This window comes from Anguilla rostrata, chromosome 3, assembly GCF_018555375.3.
Source record: "Anguilla rostrata isolate EN2019 chromosome 3, ASM1855537v3, whole genome shotgun sequence".
NCBI lineage: Eukaryota > Metazoa > Chordata > Actinopteri > Anguilliformes > Anguillidae > Anguilla > Anguilla rostrata.
Genome location: NC_057935.1, coordinates 63,648,516 through 63,665,358, shown reverse-complemented (window position 1 = coordinate 63,665,358; position 16,843 = coordinate 63,648,516). Strand labels below are relative to the sequence as shown.

The 16,843-nt window shown below is 40.5% G+C and overlaps 1 protein-coding gene across 2 annotated transcripts; it reads left to right on the top strand.

Annotated features, from left to right (window-relative positions):
- Positions 1-83: 83 nt before the first annotated feature.
- On the top strand, positions 84-16,446 carry LOC135251664 (tyrosine-protein kinase BTK-like). 2 transcript variants are annotated; one of them, XM_064329317.1, is made up of 19 exons: positions 84-221; positions 5,254-5,310; positions 5,954-6,117; positions 6,408-6,512; positions 9,239-9,320; positions 9,966-10,094; positions 10,563-10,624; positions 10,753-10,940; positions 11,697-11,759; positions 12,210-12,264; positions 13,144-13,223; positions 13,460-13,587; positions 14,045-14,119; positions 14,281-14,452; positions 14,658-14,874; positions 15,026-15,090; positions 15,254-15,372; positions 15,476-15,633; positions 15,790-16,446. In XM_064329317.1, exons 3-19 carry the CDS (start codon positions 5,977-5,979, stop codon positions 15,859-15,861), a joined length of 1,911 nt encoding a protein of 636 aa, XP_064185387.1. In that variant the 5' UTR covers positions 84-221; positions 5,254-5,310; positions 5,954-5,976; the 3' UTR covers positions 15,862-16,446. The 2 variants fall into 2 exon arrangements, with proteins under 2 accessions (XP_064185387.1, XP_064185388.1); XM_064329318.1 differs by lacking the exon at positions 5,254-5,310 and having other exon boundaries at positions 93-221.
- The last annotated feature ends 397 nt before the right edge of the window (positions 16,447-16,843 follow it).

Below are 16,843 nucleotides of genomic sequence, written 5' to 3'. Positions count from 1 at the left end.
GCATCTGACTTCACGCCATTGAACAGATATGAAAATTAGCAGGAAGCAGAAGAGGAACTGGAACCAGCAAGTTCCTTAATAAGGGTGGGGTTTGGTGGCCGGCTGTCACACTGACGAGTGCAATGAGAGTGGACAGCCTGAAGTACCGCTGTCTTTTAAGCATCAAGAGTTGCAGTCGGCGGTAGCCAAGCTTTTGAAAGGAGGAACGTTTTGCGGGCAAAGTAAGTGATACACGGAGCTCCATGCATTCTCCACTCATTGCACTAGGGGGTCTCTAAATTGGGGGGAACTGTGTGTATGTGTGTGGTGGTTTTGGGGGCGGGGGGTGCGTTGGGGGTCGGTACTCATTATCACACTGTAATTTGGACCTTCGGACACTAGGGACCCCAATGTCTAATGTGACTGCTACATATGATCTATATTCATGTCATTTCATCGTTGCATGTTGTCTGTGCAACGGTGTCTCTTTCTTTTGGTTTGAAGAAAAAAAAAAAAGAAAGCAAGAAACGGAAAAACATTCTCAGAAATGATCAGGAATAACATGTATATTTTACGCTTTGTATATATTGATATATCCTGCAGTAGCTCCTGTTGGTTTATCAACTCAGCAAGCATGGTCTCCAGAGCTGCTATTGTATTGTATTGAAATCAGTAAGGTGTAATCATTTTTATTGCATGCACATTAATTATTAATAATGTGCACATTAATGCACATTATTAATTAATAAAGCAATGATAAAAAATAATCCAATGCTAATGCTAAAATAATACACATGATATTCACTGTTTTAACAATCATCATGGTTCTATTGAGCATAAATAAGCATGTTTTCACCAAGGAGCCAAGATGACTCACTCTGTCTTTGGCTGGCCGGTCGGCTCAGTGGAGCATGGCGTGCTTGCATCACCTGTCCTTGAACTGAGTCTGAATAACAGGTTTTAGTTTTGCAAAGCTGTAATGAAGATATCAATGTGGACCTTCATAAATGAGAAAAAAAGTGAAACTGAATTAATGGCCGCCTCCTCTATGTATGGATTTGCGTAAGAGTTTGTTGATGATTGTTGGGTAGTTTACAGAAGTGTGACCCTTATCAGACCCCCAAAGGAAAACAGACGGTTTACGGTGCTGACAGGGAGTCAGTAGGTGTAATAAAGAGGCAGCGCTCACTCGCTAAACATCTTACTGGATCAGCATTATGTAAACCCTAAGTTCTCCACAATATAGTGTAATCATGTATTGTATTGTTGGAAGGCCAATGTCATGGGGAACAAGTTGGGGTCTTTGGCGGTGGCTTGCTGACAAAAGATCTCGATGCCTATGGGTCAGCGCCCAGCCAGATAGAAAGGTTACCTGGTGTGGTATACATACAGAGATCGCACAAGCATGATTATTGATGTACTGTTTTGTTAAGATCATGTCCTCATTTGATGACTTTGGGTTTTTACTTTGATCATTGGGTATATAAGGGAAGTACATTGGTTCAGGAAGACTCGTCAACACAGTCTCCTACACATTATACATAATAATATATAACCATTCAACTGCACACACTCTTGCATCATTGTATATTGCAATTATTATCATACTGTAAAATAAATATCATTCACTTTAACCTGGCATACTCTTTGACTGTTACCACAGCACACCTAGCAGTTTTAAGGTCCTAATGTACACATAGAACTCAGGATATCTTCACCACGTAGTCACTCGCCTATATACTAGTGTTGTAACAAGATACGCAATTGGATATATGCAGGCTACACAAGCAAGAGGCATGTGCACGTCCACCAAAATAGATAGCAATCAATATAGAGCCACGCATTACATTACATTACATTACATTACATTACATTACATTCATTTGGCAGACGCTTTTATCCAAAGCGACGTACAAGAAGTGCATTTTCATGATCGTAGACAACTGCTGAACACGGGTTCAGTAAGGTACAATTACTTATTTTGTACAGCTATTTCTAGCTGAGAACAATGAACACTATCCTGGTCTAACATCTGCAAAGCCAAACTAGGCAGAAGATTAAGCTAGAGTATTAGGACAAATACAATTTACCAAGAAGTGCAGGGATGGGGCAACATGTAACAAGTGACAAGGAAAAAGGGTTTTTTTTTTTTTTTTTTTTTTTTAAATATATATATATACACAGCATGGTGGTGGTTATTCTAGGTATAGTCTGAAGAGATGAGTCTTCAGGCCACGGCGGAAGATGGATAGTGAGGGGGAGGTTCGAAGAGGGATAACTTTCACGCTACAGGTGAAAAGCAGTCTCCACCTAACTGTTAGCACAGAGGAAAAGTTAATACATTATTTTGGAGTCAGATAACTGAGGGGACATAAAAGTAATCCCGTTCTTGTAGCACCAGAACGGGATTACTTCACCACTCAGATACTTCCGCAGTTTGGTGTATCTGAGGGGTTTTTATACATGATAATACATTTTTCTCAGAAAGAGGAAACCTTCTTAGTAGCCAAATATCTGAGGCATTTCAGGTCTGCTTCTTTAGTTGTTGAAAGGGTGATGGCATATGGTCTCAATATTTCTTAAGAAATTGGAAATCAACAGAATAATTTATGTTGAAGTAAAAATGTGGAGACACACAGGGATGAAAAAAATATCTAAATGTGTATGTAGCCCTGTAAAATATGTAATGAAATGTACCAAATTTCCATAAAAATCACCAAATTTCCATAAAATGTATTGAGTGCTACCATGCTCTGATTCAAATTCTGTATGATGTACAGTATGTTTATCAAAATTAAAATAAACATTTTTTGGAATTCATGTTTAGCCTTGAAATGTAAAACAAATGCCAAAGCAATGTTCCTTTAGTAGTAATTTCACATATTTAATCAAAGATGCACCAAATGTGCCTTTTACCTGTTTTATTTTATGATTTTATGTTTCAGATCATTTAAACTACTAGACAACGCTTCTTAAAATTAAGTGATAAGGCAGAAAATACATTAATACACGAATATTTTCAGAAATAGATATTCACATATTTACATGTAGATGTGTATCCTCTGGCAGGGTTCCATTTGTTGCCAGATAAATTGCCACCGTCAGTCAACTGTTGACTTTCTTGTGTCCAAGGCCATTTTAGTTAGTTAATCTTGCCACTCAATTGCACAATGGCAGCTGCTTTGGTCAGTGAGGGCTCTGTGGCCTGTCTTTGTCTACTGTACAGCCGGTGCACTCTTTTAGCACTAGCAGAAATTTGACTGAAAAACAAGGGAAATTCTGTTAAATTGTAACATCCATCATACGGCAGGCAGTTATGGTAGTTTGTTTCAGTGTGGAGAAATTATTCAATACAACAATACAAAAATGCCAAGAACACAAATACCAAATACAGCAAAACACATCAAGCAAGATCAAGTTAAGTTAAACAGCCTCAAAATGAAAACACTATTGCACACCCAATTGCTTATGGGTAATGAAGTTCCTGTAAGCAGCACAAGAGGATGAAGGGCCAGGATCAGGCCAACTTAGTTCTATTGTAGTTAGTTCTAAACAGGAGGTAAAAAGCACAAGAATACCAAGAATATAAGGAAGTGGCTCCACAGTATTGTATAGGTGGCTGCTAATACAGTTACATCCACTATGTTATTCTGTACAATATCTGGTTGTCGTAAAACAGTTTTTATAGATTTTTGTGCCCTTTTCTCACTTTGAGCACCTGGCCCGCGGGTGTATATTTGGTTTTCTCAGACAGTGCTTGCGATATTGCACAGCTAATGTAAACATTTTTCCTCCAGAGACAAAATGAACTGCCTTTATGCTACTTTATACAACTAAGCTTTTATGCTAAAAATAAGGGAAGTTACATATTTGCGCCTTGTCCGACAAGACGCTTTGATGGTGTGAAAATTGGGTGGTACAGTTACTGCTGACGAGAGCAGGAAATGGTTTGAAAAAGGAGTTTAAAATAACTAGCTTTGTGCTTCTCACTGCTATATATCAGAGAATTGTCCTGTTGTAATCAAAACAGCTATAAGTCATCAGGTAAGTTTCATTCTAAACTTGTTTAAGAACTGTATGGCCAGGCCCAAAGGATGTTGTCGCTGGCTTAAACAAAGGACAAACCAAAAGTATGTGGTACCACATCTTACTTACAGAAATATAACTTCTGTAAGTAAGATGTGGTACCACATACTTTTGGTTCTGTTTGTGTCCATGTTTCTTGTGGTATGAGCACATTTCAGGTCAGTATAGGCTTGCCATGTGCAATGCACTTTACAAGCATCTTTTAAGTCTTGTAGTATAGGCTATGTTTCAAGTATACTTGCTGCTATAAAAAAATTTTTTGTTTCTTAAAGAATATTATCGGCAGATGGGTCCTGGATTTTGCAGGAGGACATTTTTCTGGAAGTTTCTAGGGTTTTGGGGAGAGCAACAGAAATTTTCAACAGCAATGTGTCAGGTCTCTGGTGTCTCTGAACATCTGAGATTTTATATGAATCATCTGAAGGAAAAAAAAACATGTATGTTTATCTTCAGTAACTATGTATTGTCCATTCACCACCTTTATTCAGTATCATACAAGATGAAAAGAACCTTGCTTGGATTCCTTAAAATAGTACTACTAACCCTCGAGTCCCCACCTGACAAAATTTCACTGAATAACAACCCACTCATTATTCTGGTGTTAAATGATTAACATTTGGTATCTGTTCCCTCTCAGTGGATTTTTAATCGGTGTGAGGGTAAATGTAAGCCTGTCTTACTAATGTGGCTAAAGGTTCATATGTGCACTGAACATATTGCAAGGCATAAATAACATACTCTTCTGGTAATGGGGTGATGCCACATATTTAACATTTCTTGTAAGAATTCTTTCTTTGTGTTTAGAACATACGAGCTTAAGTATTTGCAACAGAGGGGGAATGCACCTTTTGGAAATACGCCAGGGGTTTTTCAGCAAAGAACCACACTTGGCATCCTTCCTGAATGAAAGTTACCACGGGCTAATTATCAGCAGGACTGAAAATTTAATAAATAAAAGCCCATAATTAATTTTTTTTGGGGGGGGGGGCGGGGGGCGGGAGGACAACCGGGGGGGGGGGTCAATGTTATGGAGAGTGAGAGGACCAGGAAGAAGAGGGATAAGGAAATAAACGTGTGCAACAAAGCGAGGAGGAAACGTGTGCAACAAAGCGTGCCATTTACATGAGAAAAGGTGGCTCACCCAAATAGCTGCTAAGCAGACGCTGATACTTGGTCTCTGTGTCACAGTTTCTGAGCAAGAACTCTCATGTGGTTAGGCTGCTGAAAGAAGCTCATGAGTGTCAGGTAAGAATGCACTCTGAACCCCCAACTAACTGTTCAGATCACAAAAAATGGCTGCCACAGGCCTGCCTCACATATACACGCTCACAACGTTCTGAAAGCCACTTACCGTATGAGGCTGCAACACGTGCAACTGCCATACAGATAGGTGTGACAAGCACATCCAAAGGACTGAGCGTGCAGTGTAAACAAACAGAAACTTAATCTCAGAACCTGCTGCATGGACAGTGCAGTTTCACACCGTGGAAGTGAAACCCAATCCAAATCAAAACGCTGAAGTATTTCAAAATGCTATGCTTGTGTTATATTATCCTATTATGTTATTATGAGGATGAGACTGCAATCCCAGGGTTCCAATAACAATTTATGGTCAGCAATGAAGAGACTGAGTGCCGTTATATATCTAGTATAATGTGATAGTATTGTCTTATATGGTTATTTATTTCAGAACTGTATTTGGAAATAAGTCATTTATGTATTCTAAATTCTTGGATTTATTGGAGTTTGGTGCTTGTAACTTTCGGTGTCATAGCTTTGGGCCTATAAGCTGTCATGTAAGGTTTTATTTGTGTTCGTAATGTAAATTTCAGACTTTTTACTACATGTCTCCCTCACAGTGATGTAACAGCAAATGTTTTGTCTCCAGTTGCTGTGAAAGCTGATTGGACAATGTCAGAAAATATACTGGAAGACGTTTTTATAAAACGCTCTCAGCAGAAGAAGAAAACTTCTCCCCTCAACTACAAGGAGAGGTTGTTCATACTGACACAAAACAAGATATCCTACTATGACTATGATCCTGAGAAAGCGGTATGTCTTAATCTAAATCTTTTTTGTTTTTTTGTATTGTCACAAACAATAATAGTGCTGACACGGTATATGTATTTATGTGACAAATTGTCTTATGAAATAAAAGTGTGCACCTCTCTCTGTTTGTTTGAGGAAACCCTGGTTAAATACCTTTATTTGCCATTTGGTACATTTTGTGAGGTCGATCACCTGCAGCTATCATAGGTGTACGTGCTACAAAAGAACCTGTTGCCTCCTCTCGAGCTGACTGTTTTTTTTTTTGACTGAATTTTTTTTAATCACCCGCACAGAAGAAGAAAGGCTTAAAGGGGACCGTAGACATTGAGAAGATCAAGGGTGTGGAGAATGTGGTTACAGAAAAGAATGCCCCGGCCGAGCGGCAGTACCCGTTCCAGGTGAGCAGCGGCAGGGTGCTGACATGTGACCAAACAACGATAGCGGCTCAGCATGTCTGGCTTCAGCGTGCTCGCTTCTATATGCATTTGCTCAGCTTTCACCCGCCCCCTTACCCCCACAATAACCTATGTTGACCGCAGAACTCGTCTGGAACTTTTGGTGACTTGGTCTAGCCTCTGGCCTGCCTTCACTTGTTAGTTTGGTAGTGAGGACAAAACCACAAGGCAGGAGGAGTCACTCTTGTGGTGGCCGGTCTCAGTACTATAGGTGTTCTCTCAGCATTTATAGCCATCACATTCACTTTCAGTTCTCTCTCTGTTCTCAGTATTCTCTTCCTCCAGTCGGCAATTAAGAATTAGTTCTAATTTCTACAAAAATGGAAGGACACCTATCCATTATCTGACAGAATGTTTGCTTGAAACATTTTCCAATTGTGTAGTTGATTCTTTAATTTATTGAAAACTGACAGATCCTCCTTCTGTTTCAGTGTGCGCTTCCTCTTTGCTATATCTAACAGGTCTCATCAGAATGACTCAGGTGGATTTTTCAGTCGAAGTAAATATATTAAGTTACTGGTCAAGGGACTTGTGAGTGTATCAAGTGAACCATAGCTTATGTTGTAGTTTCCATACTTGGCTGGGATTTGTTGCAAGCAACTATGTATTTGTTTTATTCTATTCCGATTTTCCAACGGCCTTTTAAAATAGTTAGTTCTGCTATTCTCAACCCCAGGTACTGTGCACTTGTGTGTGAGCTTTAAATTGTAAAGGGAATGGAAAACCTCCCCCTGTTGGCAGAGCAACAGAGCTGGCAATGCGCTACCCTGCGAGCCTTGAGGTTGAGCTTCAGGAAGGTCACGGAAGACGACGCGATTACTGCTTTTGCACATTAATGATGACCGCAGGCAGGCTGGTTTGCCGAGACTCGCCTGCAGTCGCTATTAACCACCGCAGAGTGAGTTGCCCTAAAGGGAGAAGTGAAAGCGGACCGCGTGAAATTTAAGATCAAAATTTACTACTGTGCACCACGGAGTCAAAGAAGTGCGAAGGCTGCTGAATGGTTGCCACTGCAGCCAGCCCCGTTCAGTTCCAGTCAGTTTTATTTGCGTGTTGCACTTTTTACAGAGGCACTGCCTCCGAGACGCTTTACAGTGGAAATACAAATGAAGCACGGGTAAAATTTTGGCAACCCCATGTCATAATAAATTATTTTAAAATCCTCATTCTGGTTCCTGAGCGGTGGCGGAAAACCCAAATTCAGAAAGTGAAAGTCCTCACCTGTATTTTTTTTTTCAATCACCAGGATTAGCTAATCAGAAAAATTCTTCAGCAAGGAGGTGGAACTAATTAGTGAAATCAGCTAAAGTTCATTGGTGGAAGAAACACATGGCAGAACTTTTACTTTCTGACCCATGGACTTTACACTTTTATTCCTGACTCAAACTTAATGGAATTTCTATGGAAGATATTGTTTTATACACACCTCATGATAGGAAAACTAGCGAATCAACTGATTATTTGTGACTAAATCTTTAGCTACACAATACCACAGATTTCTTTCTTTGGGACATTTTCCTCCTCACAAATCTACACAGTAAGATGTTACATTACATTACAGGCATTTAGCAGATGCTCTTATCCAGAGCGACTTACACAACTTTTTACATAGCATCCATTTATACAGCTGGATATATACTGAAGCAATTTTGGTTAAGTACCTTGCTCAAGGGTACAACGGCAGTGTCCTACCCGGGAATCGAACCTTTGACCTTTTGGTTACAAGCCCAGTTCCTTACCCACTGTGCTACACTCCGTCCCATAATGTTCATTGTTAATGGTCCCAACTGGTCTCGTGTGTACTCTGTTAAAGTTGAATTCACGCTTGACATTTTGCCATGTACCTCAGTCTCCTGTGAAAATGGCCCTCTCGCTATCTGAACCACGAAACTGCTATCCCAGGCTTTCCCCTGGTAACTTTCCAGTCCTGCCAGCATATTGGAAGAGACTGGATGAATTAGCATGACACTGATACTGTCGTTCATTGGGTCTTCTGTTTGCTCCAAACTGAAGAATTCAGAATATATTCTTTGAATTTGACATTTGAATTTGTACAAAGGAAAGAAAACTTGTGTTGCCAGTCATGGGGGAACCCAAATACAAGTTTGACAAGGACGGATCAGTTATGATTTTCCAGTCACAATTTTCAGAGGTGGTTCTAGGTCTGGACGTAAGAGTAGAGTGACAGCGGACAGGAAATGCTTCTTTGATATCAAACTTCCTGTTAAAGACTTGGGGTTTTCTGACATGTTTAAAGATAGATTATGATTCTTTGTTGTGAAGGCAGTTTATTATATTTCCTGCTTTTATTGCATGGAATGCTGTAGTTAACATTTTCATTTTCAAGGTGATTTTTCATTATTTTATCATCTTCTTTCCGATTGCCATGCCACTGTGCTGTTTTCATGACAATGTTGAGTGGCAACAGGAACTAATATCTGCCCTGAAATATACAGCGCTTCCTTCCTGGTTAACTTTGCCTGCCTTTTTTAGAAGCATCTTAGGCGCTTTGTAGCTGAGACATAAAATACCCTTGGTATCAGCAGAGGGCAGAGAAGCTCAGTTTTTCTCCCTTGTATCAGAAATGTACTCTCTCCCTCTCTCTCTCTCTCTCTCTCTCTCTCTCTCTCTCTTTCTTTCTCTCTCTCCCTGTCTCTCGCTCATAAAAGATCATCTACGATGAAGGCCCACTGTACATCTTTGCGAAGACAGAAGAAGTTCGCAGAGAGTGGCTGCATAAACTGAAGCAAGGTCAGCACCTTTGTTTCATACACAGTTGTCAGCCACAAGACACAACCACACCTACCATTTACCCAACAGGCCCAACTAGTGCTTAAATCCGAAACAGCCAAAGGGTTACAGGAAAGACGCTTGAATGATTCCCTTTGGTCCAACAGCCCAGCTTATCCACCTGTAGATGCCTGAAGACTCCATTTTTTAGCCCATGAATAAGTATTAAGTAATTTAAAAAGTTAATTTCATTCAATTTAAAAGCATTAAAGTCAGACTGTCTTTATAGGTAAGGCAATATCTGAACTCACTTTACGTATTAAGCAACTGGCCCTCTACTTACTGTGCTTTATCTACATCTACAGTATATGCAGTTTATTTCCATTTTAATATACCCTTCCATTTTAATATTTAATACTTTACATTTATATATATATATATATATATATATATATATATATATATATATATATGTTCATATTTTATTTATATTGTGTTTGCGGCACACTTGTGTATACTGTGTGTGAGCCAATATGTATTAGTGTACATATATATACTGCAGCAGTTTTCCCCTGGAATGTGATGGTTAAACTGCATAGATTGGTTGCTTGACTGATTGCTTGATGCAATGCATTAACGTCAGCCACGTTAACGTCTGGCATTAAGTGGTGCGGTTCAACACGGACCTGATGCAGAAGTACCACCCGTGCTTCTGGGTGGATGGGATCTGGCTTTGCTGCCAACAGGAGGTCAAGCAAGCCCTGGGCTGCCGAGTGCTGGAGTCGCAGAATGGAGGTGAGTCCTGCCACGCCCGCCTTAAGGACAGCCGCCCACACCTAACGCTCTCCTTATTTTACATAGTCATCCTCGGCCACGGTCTGCAGAGGGCCGCAGCGTATGCTAATTCAGCTGTTAGTTATGCAGAATTTAAATGATCGGTTAAAAGCGATTGGTCACACAGTTAATTCACCTGGTTGTTTGAGTCGAAATTTGTATGTTTGGTGATTTTAAGGTGGATAAAGGAAAGCCTGCAGGATGAGGGCCACTGATTTAATGCAGTCATTATTGGAATCGTGCTGTTACTCTCTGATTCAAGCCGTTTCGCATGGCCATGCCATTACCATTCAGGGCAAAATGTGCTAAGCTACTTTCACAAGAAACAAAAATCATTGTAGATCTAATCTCGTATGTTCAAGGTTTGAAGTGGTTTGAGTCTAATAGTTTTGGTGATGACTAATACAACGTGCTCACTTTACTTCAAAGCATTTACTGGTAAAGGGTCAAGAAGAAAATCCAGGAAACCACTTCCTCCTACACCAGAAGAGGTCTGTTTTTTTGTTGTTGTTTGTTTGTTTGTTTTTTTACTTAATGTAATTCATCAAGTTAAATAAATGAATGAACACATCATGAATAAGTTACAGACAACTGGATCTTGCTTTATGTGTCCACTCAGGAGAAGTCTAGACCACTCCCACCACAGCCCCCACCCCGACTGCCAGAAGCAGCCCCAGGAATGACAGCCATTGCAGAATATGACTACACGCCCATGACAGACGTGGATCTGCAGCTTCGCAAGGGCGAGGAGTACACTATCCTCGAAATGGTGGACACCAACTGGTGGAGAGCCAGTGACAAAAATGGGTGAGCGAGGGTGAAGGGGTGTTGCTATGGAAACGACGGGCTGATTGCTTGTGGGCATTCTGAGCATAAGAACGTGCGCAAGGTGTTCAGGCTGCGCAGCTGGAGTGTGTGGATGATTCAAGAGGTCAAGGAAAGCAGTTGGTGAAAGTGGAGTGATGTCACTGTGGAATAATGTCACTGCACAGATCATTAACAAGCGATGACAGGCCCCCTGAAGCCAAAAATGGGGGGAGCTACCCTTTGCTGTAAGTGATTAGCTGATTTGAACAAATTGTTCTGGTTTGCCGAGGAAAGCAAAATCTTTTGATTGGCTCAAACAGGTCAGTGATTGATAGCTCAGTGTTGCTCCACCCATTATTGGGGTTCCTAAAGCCTTTGTACAACATTTTATAAATATGACATCACACTGTAAGTGTGAGCAGACAGTGCTCCCTTCATATTGTATTTGGTCAACATAGAGCCAGGGTGCCTACCGGCGTTATTTGCATACCTTGTAAATTTCTGGAGTTGTGGGCGTAAGACAGACTGAGCTCCTGTTGTGTCCGTTATTTACCTATCCCTCAGAAAAAGCTTCCGTATCACACTGGGAAAATCCCACTTTCACATCTCACTGTTTGCTTCCATATTAGGTTAATATTTAACAGAGGCACACCAGGCCGTCACTGCTGAGTGCTGTATATCAGTAGACCCTTACAGAGTTTATATGTTTGTGGGTTGTACATTTTTCACATTTTTGTTTTCTCTCTTTTTTTCCAGCAAGGAAGGCTACATTCCAAGTAATTACGTTGTGATGGCTGGAAGTGGTCTTGAGAAGTTTGAGTGAGTGAAAATGTTCACGGCCTACTAGACAGATATAAACCATGAGATGGAGTGCATGGGCACAATCGTACATTTCCACAAGGAATCCTACAGTTCTGTACAGATCTCAGCTTAGTAACAAAAAGCTAATCACCGAAACCCATGATGTCCTTCATTAACCTGATCAAATCAATATCTGGTCCAATTTCACGCTTCATTCAGGGGAAAAAAAAGAACCAGGTGCGGGTCTGGTACTGTAGGATTAAGGTTTGCTATCACTGATCTAAACCACAACTACAGCACTGTGGAACCATATTCTTATTCATAAGCAAATACTAGCTGCAACATGGATGGAGTCTAATAAAGAAACCCATGAGCATCGCTAGCTGTAGTTACTTCCTGTAAAGCTGTGTGCCCCAAACAATGCCCGCCCTGATCTGAGAATGCATGTTCGTCTGTCCCCTCTTGTAGTTGGTACTGCAAGAACATGAACCGCAGCCAGGCCGAGAACCTATTGAGAACGGAGGTAAGTGGTGACCTCTGCACCTGCAACACGCAGAAATGGGGCACTGAAGCAGTGGTTGCACACTGTGGTGTACGTGGACGTGGAGAAAAACATGCACCACTTTATACCCTCCTCTTACCACAGAAAACATTTAATAAAGCTAAATGTTGCACTGGCTAGTAATTTTTATTTATATTTTTATATTTTTTACTTTTTATTGCCCTTTTGTTTGAACATGTTGAAATTGTATTCACTGAATCACTGGGTCCTTGGTTTTTGCAAGTTCGGCAACTCCTGGCCTAAAGCAAGCATAAATTCCCATAAATCCAGCCTGTCGTGACATGAAATATGTAAAACAAATGCTTATCAATTGTAATCCAGAAGTCACCACTCGGATGCAAAACCGGACTTGGGTTTGCATAATTCATTTTGGGTCTGTTTGTTTTTTCTTGTTGCTATCCGGTCCATCAGTGGTAGTTTTAAAGCGGGAATTCTAAGCACAATGAGATATGAGTCAGTCAGGTTCATATGTAAATTATTTTCTTGTTTCTATTTGTCAGCAGATTTGCATACTTTGATAAGTTTACTTCCTTCTGCAACATTATCTGACTCACAGCATTATTACAAATATATGAATTCTATCAACATTTCTCTTTAAATCTCTTGCAAATAAATTAGTGTTGCTTTTTTCTTTGAAATGACAGTTTACTGTGTTCATAAAATACCACATAATACTATGCTTGGATTTATGTATACGTCAAATGTAATGACAGATGTTGACTAAATCCAAATAAAACATCTCAGCAATGTATTTCTTTTTCTTTTTTTTTGAAAAACAGTTAATCAGACCTTCACAGTCAATTGTAAACATCAGAATTGAGTTTCTTTTTCTTTTTACAGAACAAAGATGGAGGGTTTTTGGTGCGAGAGTCAAGCAAAGCTGGAAAATACACCGTCTCCTTGTTCACCAAGGGTGTAGGGTCAGTTCTGACTTCTTGTGATGAGTGCATAGAAAATTTGGCATGGTATCAGCCCAACTGAACTGCATAGAACCCAAAAACAGGCAGCACATAACGTAAGCAGAACGGGCAATCTGCAGAGGATGCAAAACCAGGATTTGCTTCTTTCCCTGCGACAGAAGCAGTGCCACTTAACCCATTTGACAGTTATACAAGCTAATAAGACTCCATGATCCTGATTTTTGTTTTTCTCCCAGGGATTCATCGGGTAGCTGCAGGCACTACAACATCTGCACCAACCCACAGGGCCAGTTCTATCTAGCTGAAAAGCACAACTTCCCCAGCATCCCCGACCTCATCAATTACCACCAGCACAACGCAGCAGGTACTCTCACACACAAACCACTGCTCACCCTTCTCTATTTAACTTCACACATAAGAAAAGCAGGTACAAAAAAGAAATCGTTAGCAAAGTCAATTAGTGTGTGCAGGGATGTCTATGACATTCCTGCATAATCCAGCTGGGGTTTGCTGCTGGACTCCCGCATTCATTTACCCTCATATTCAGTCTCAGAGAGGGTTTCATGCTACAGTATATGACAAAAACCTCATAGAATATCCCTCATACAGAACAACATGTGGATGCAAATACCTTAGCTAACAGTACTGAATGCATCTTGGTGCATGTGAATACTGGACTAAGTCAATGTCATAAATATCTTTGTATTTGTTTGTACATCTGTAACAAGAACTGGTTTTTAATCTTTTTTCATGTCTGTTGCTGGTGGTGAGATGCTTTTCCTGACTAGGGATCAGTTAAATATATTCTGTTGTGTTTTAAGGCATGGTTTGCAGGCTGAAGTACATCGTTTCAAACCAGGCTAGGAACGCACCCTCCACTGCTGGCCTCGGATATGGTGAGTGTGTGTGTGCCTCCTCCCACCCCACATTTTAACACAGACAGGAAGCTGCTCCCAAACTCCTCCCAAGAAGCCCGCTGTCCTTACTATGGCCTGATTAAGTGCCTTAATTCTGAGAGCTGTGTGTGTGCATTTCTGACCTGTTTCTTTGTGCTCAGGGGTCTGGGAGATTGACCCACGGCACTTGACCTTCATCAGAGAGTTGGGCACCGGGCAGTTTGGCGTGGTGAAGTACGGGAAATGGCAGGGGCAGCACGACGTGGCCATTAAAATGATCAAAGAGGGCTCCATGTCGGAGGACGACTTCATCGAAGAGGCCAAAGTTATGATGTAAGTGTGGGTGCAGCAGACCCTTTGGAGTCTGGAACATCTTCATTGTGACCGACAATACATTTTAGTTGAATCAGGAAGCTCATACTGTCCAACGGTTTGAATACCACCACTTTATCATAACCCACGTGACAGAAAGGCATCGACGTTGTGTCATTGGCCCAGACGCTAACAGTATCTCTTCCTTCCTCTTGGGTCAAATCAGGAAGCTCCGCCATGAGAACTTGGTCCAGTTGTATGGCGTCAGCACCAAACAAAGGCCCATTTATATAGTCACGGAGTTCCTCTCCAACGGCTGCCTGCTCTCCTACCTCCGTGAAGACCTCAAACACCCATCCACCATCCTGCTTCTGGAGATGTGCAAGGATGTGAGCGAGGGCATGGCTTACTTAGAGTCCCAGCAGTACATACACAGAGATCTGGTAGGAGCCTCCAAACAAATCCTTACTGTACATGATTACAAAGCAAGGAACCTAAAAAGTACATTCAACATACAGTGGCCTGAATATTAATAAGGGCCTGAATGACTGCTGAAATATCCATCCTGTTTGTTTTGTTTTTTTTTTTGGTCAGGCTGCCAGGAACTGTTTGGTGGATAGTAATGGGACAGTTAAGGTCTCTGACTTTGGATTATCAAGGTAAATCTTTTAGTTATAAAATAAAAACCAACAAAAACTAAAACCTCTATTGTAGTGAACTCTGCATTGCCGTGCCGATTCAGGAGTGCCATCTAGCCGTTTGGTTTGATGATTGCTCAGTTTTTTTAATCTGTGAAATCATTCCTCTTCCTGTGTGTTCTAGGTATGTCCTGGATGATGAGTACACCAGCTCTGCAGGGTCAAAGTACCCTGTACGTTGGTCCCCCCCTGAAGTCCTCCTTTACTGCAAGTTCAGCAGCAAGTCTGACATCTGGGCATTCGGTTAGTCTCAGGCATCTTGTATTATTTCCTATAAACTCATTCAGTCTGGAAAGAAATGACAGTTTTAATACATTGATGAATATGTTTTTTTGTTCTCATCCAGGGGTTCTGATGTGGGAGGTCTACACCTTAGGCAAAATGCCTTATGATCGTCTAAATAACACAGAAATTGTGGATAAAGTTTCCTCTGGTCTGCGCCTCTATCGCCCCCAGCTGGCCACTGAGCCAATTTACAGAATCATGACAGTCTGTTGGCATGATGTGAGTACTAGAGTTCTGTCAGAAAAAAGGGCATGTCGTGAACAGTGTTTTTTAGAGATAGGGTGGAATTGAATTAAGGAATATAAGCGTTTTCTTTCTTAAATCTGACAGTCTCACCTTCACCATCATAATGTATCTCCTTCTTTTGACTTTTAGAAGCCTGACGAGAGGCCCACATTTCAGGATCTTGCAGTTACAATTCAAGACCTGCTGTATGAGCTTCAATAAGCCTGGATTTGGGACATGGACCTCATAACCATCCACTTCCTGTAGGACCTCCTGCCTTTTTGTGTCCTCACATGGAAAGCAGCTGACCTCCCGCTCTTGCGTGTGCTTGCTGGTTTGCTGTAGCCAGTAGCGCTTAGTAGCTCGAGAACACCCAGCATCCAGCTGAAGATCTTGAGGGTGAAATATTCCTCACAACTGCTCACAATCCATGGATCTTGAAAGAACTTCAACAAAATGTGTATGGATATTTGTGTGTAAAACGAACAGTGTGATACTTTGAACGATGGACATTTTCTTCTGTAGCAAGTGTGCTCTTTAGGTTCAGATTCCTGTACTGGCAGTGAAAATAATCTAATTTAATGCACATAATATCATAATAATAATAATTATTATTATTATTATTGTTATTATTATTATTATTATTATTATTATTATTATTACTACTACTACATTAGTAATTGTCATAAGCATAAACTGAGATGGTTGAGAAATATTTTTAAACTATTATAAAGCACTGTAATTTCAGGAAGTCTTTGAATGTCAAAGCGTAACTGAAGAACTCACCACTTAATGTTTTGAATGGCTTTCCATATAAATATTTGTGTTTAACTGAGATGAAATAATATTAATTTTAACATTTTATTTGCCAAAAGTGAAACCTCTGAAGAGGTTTGTGGATTCTGTTTAAACTCATGAAAGAGGGAGTTTAAAAATGAAACAAAACATCAATAATAAATGTTTCTTCCTTTGTACTTGATAATACTTGAAACAAATACTTGAGATATGTTTTGTTTCAGTCATTTTCGTTTCAGTCATCAGTTCTACTTTCAGACCTCATGGGACATCCCTGGCAAACAGGCAAATACTCTGTGTAGCGGGTCAGCCAGTGAATTTGCATCTTGAGTGGATTTAGTTTATGTTATATGCTTTATATGTTTATTAAAATCTGGCAAAAACCTTTAAAAACCAGACTGTGGACCTT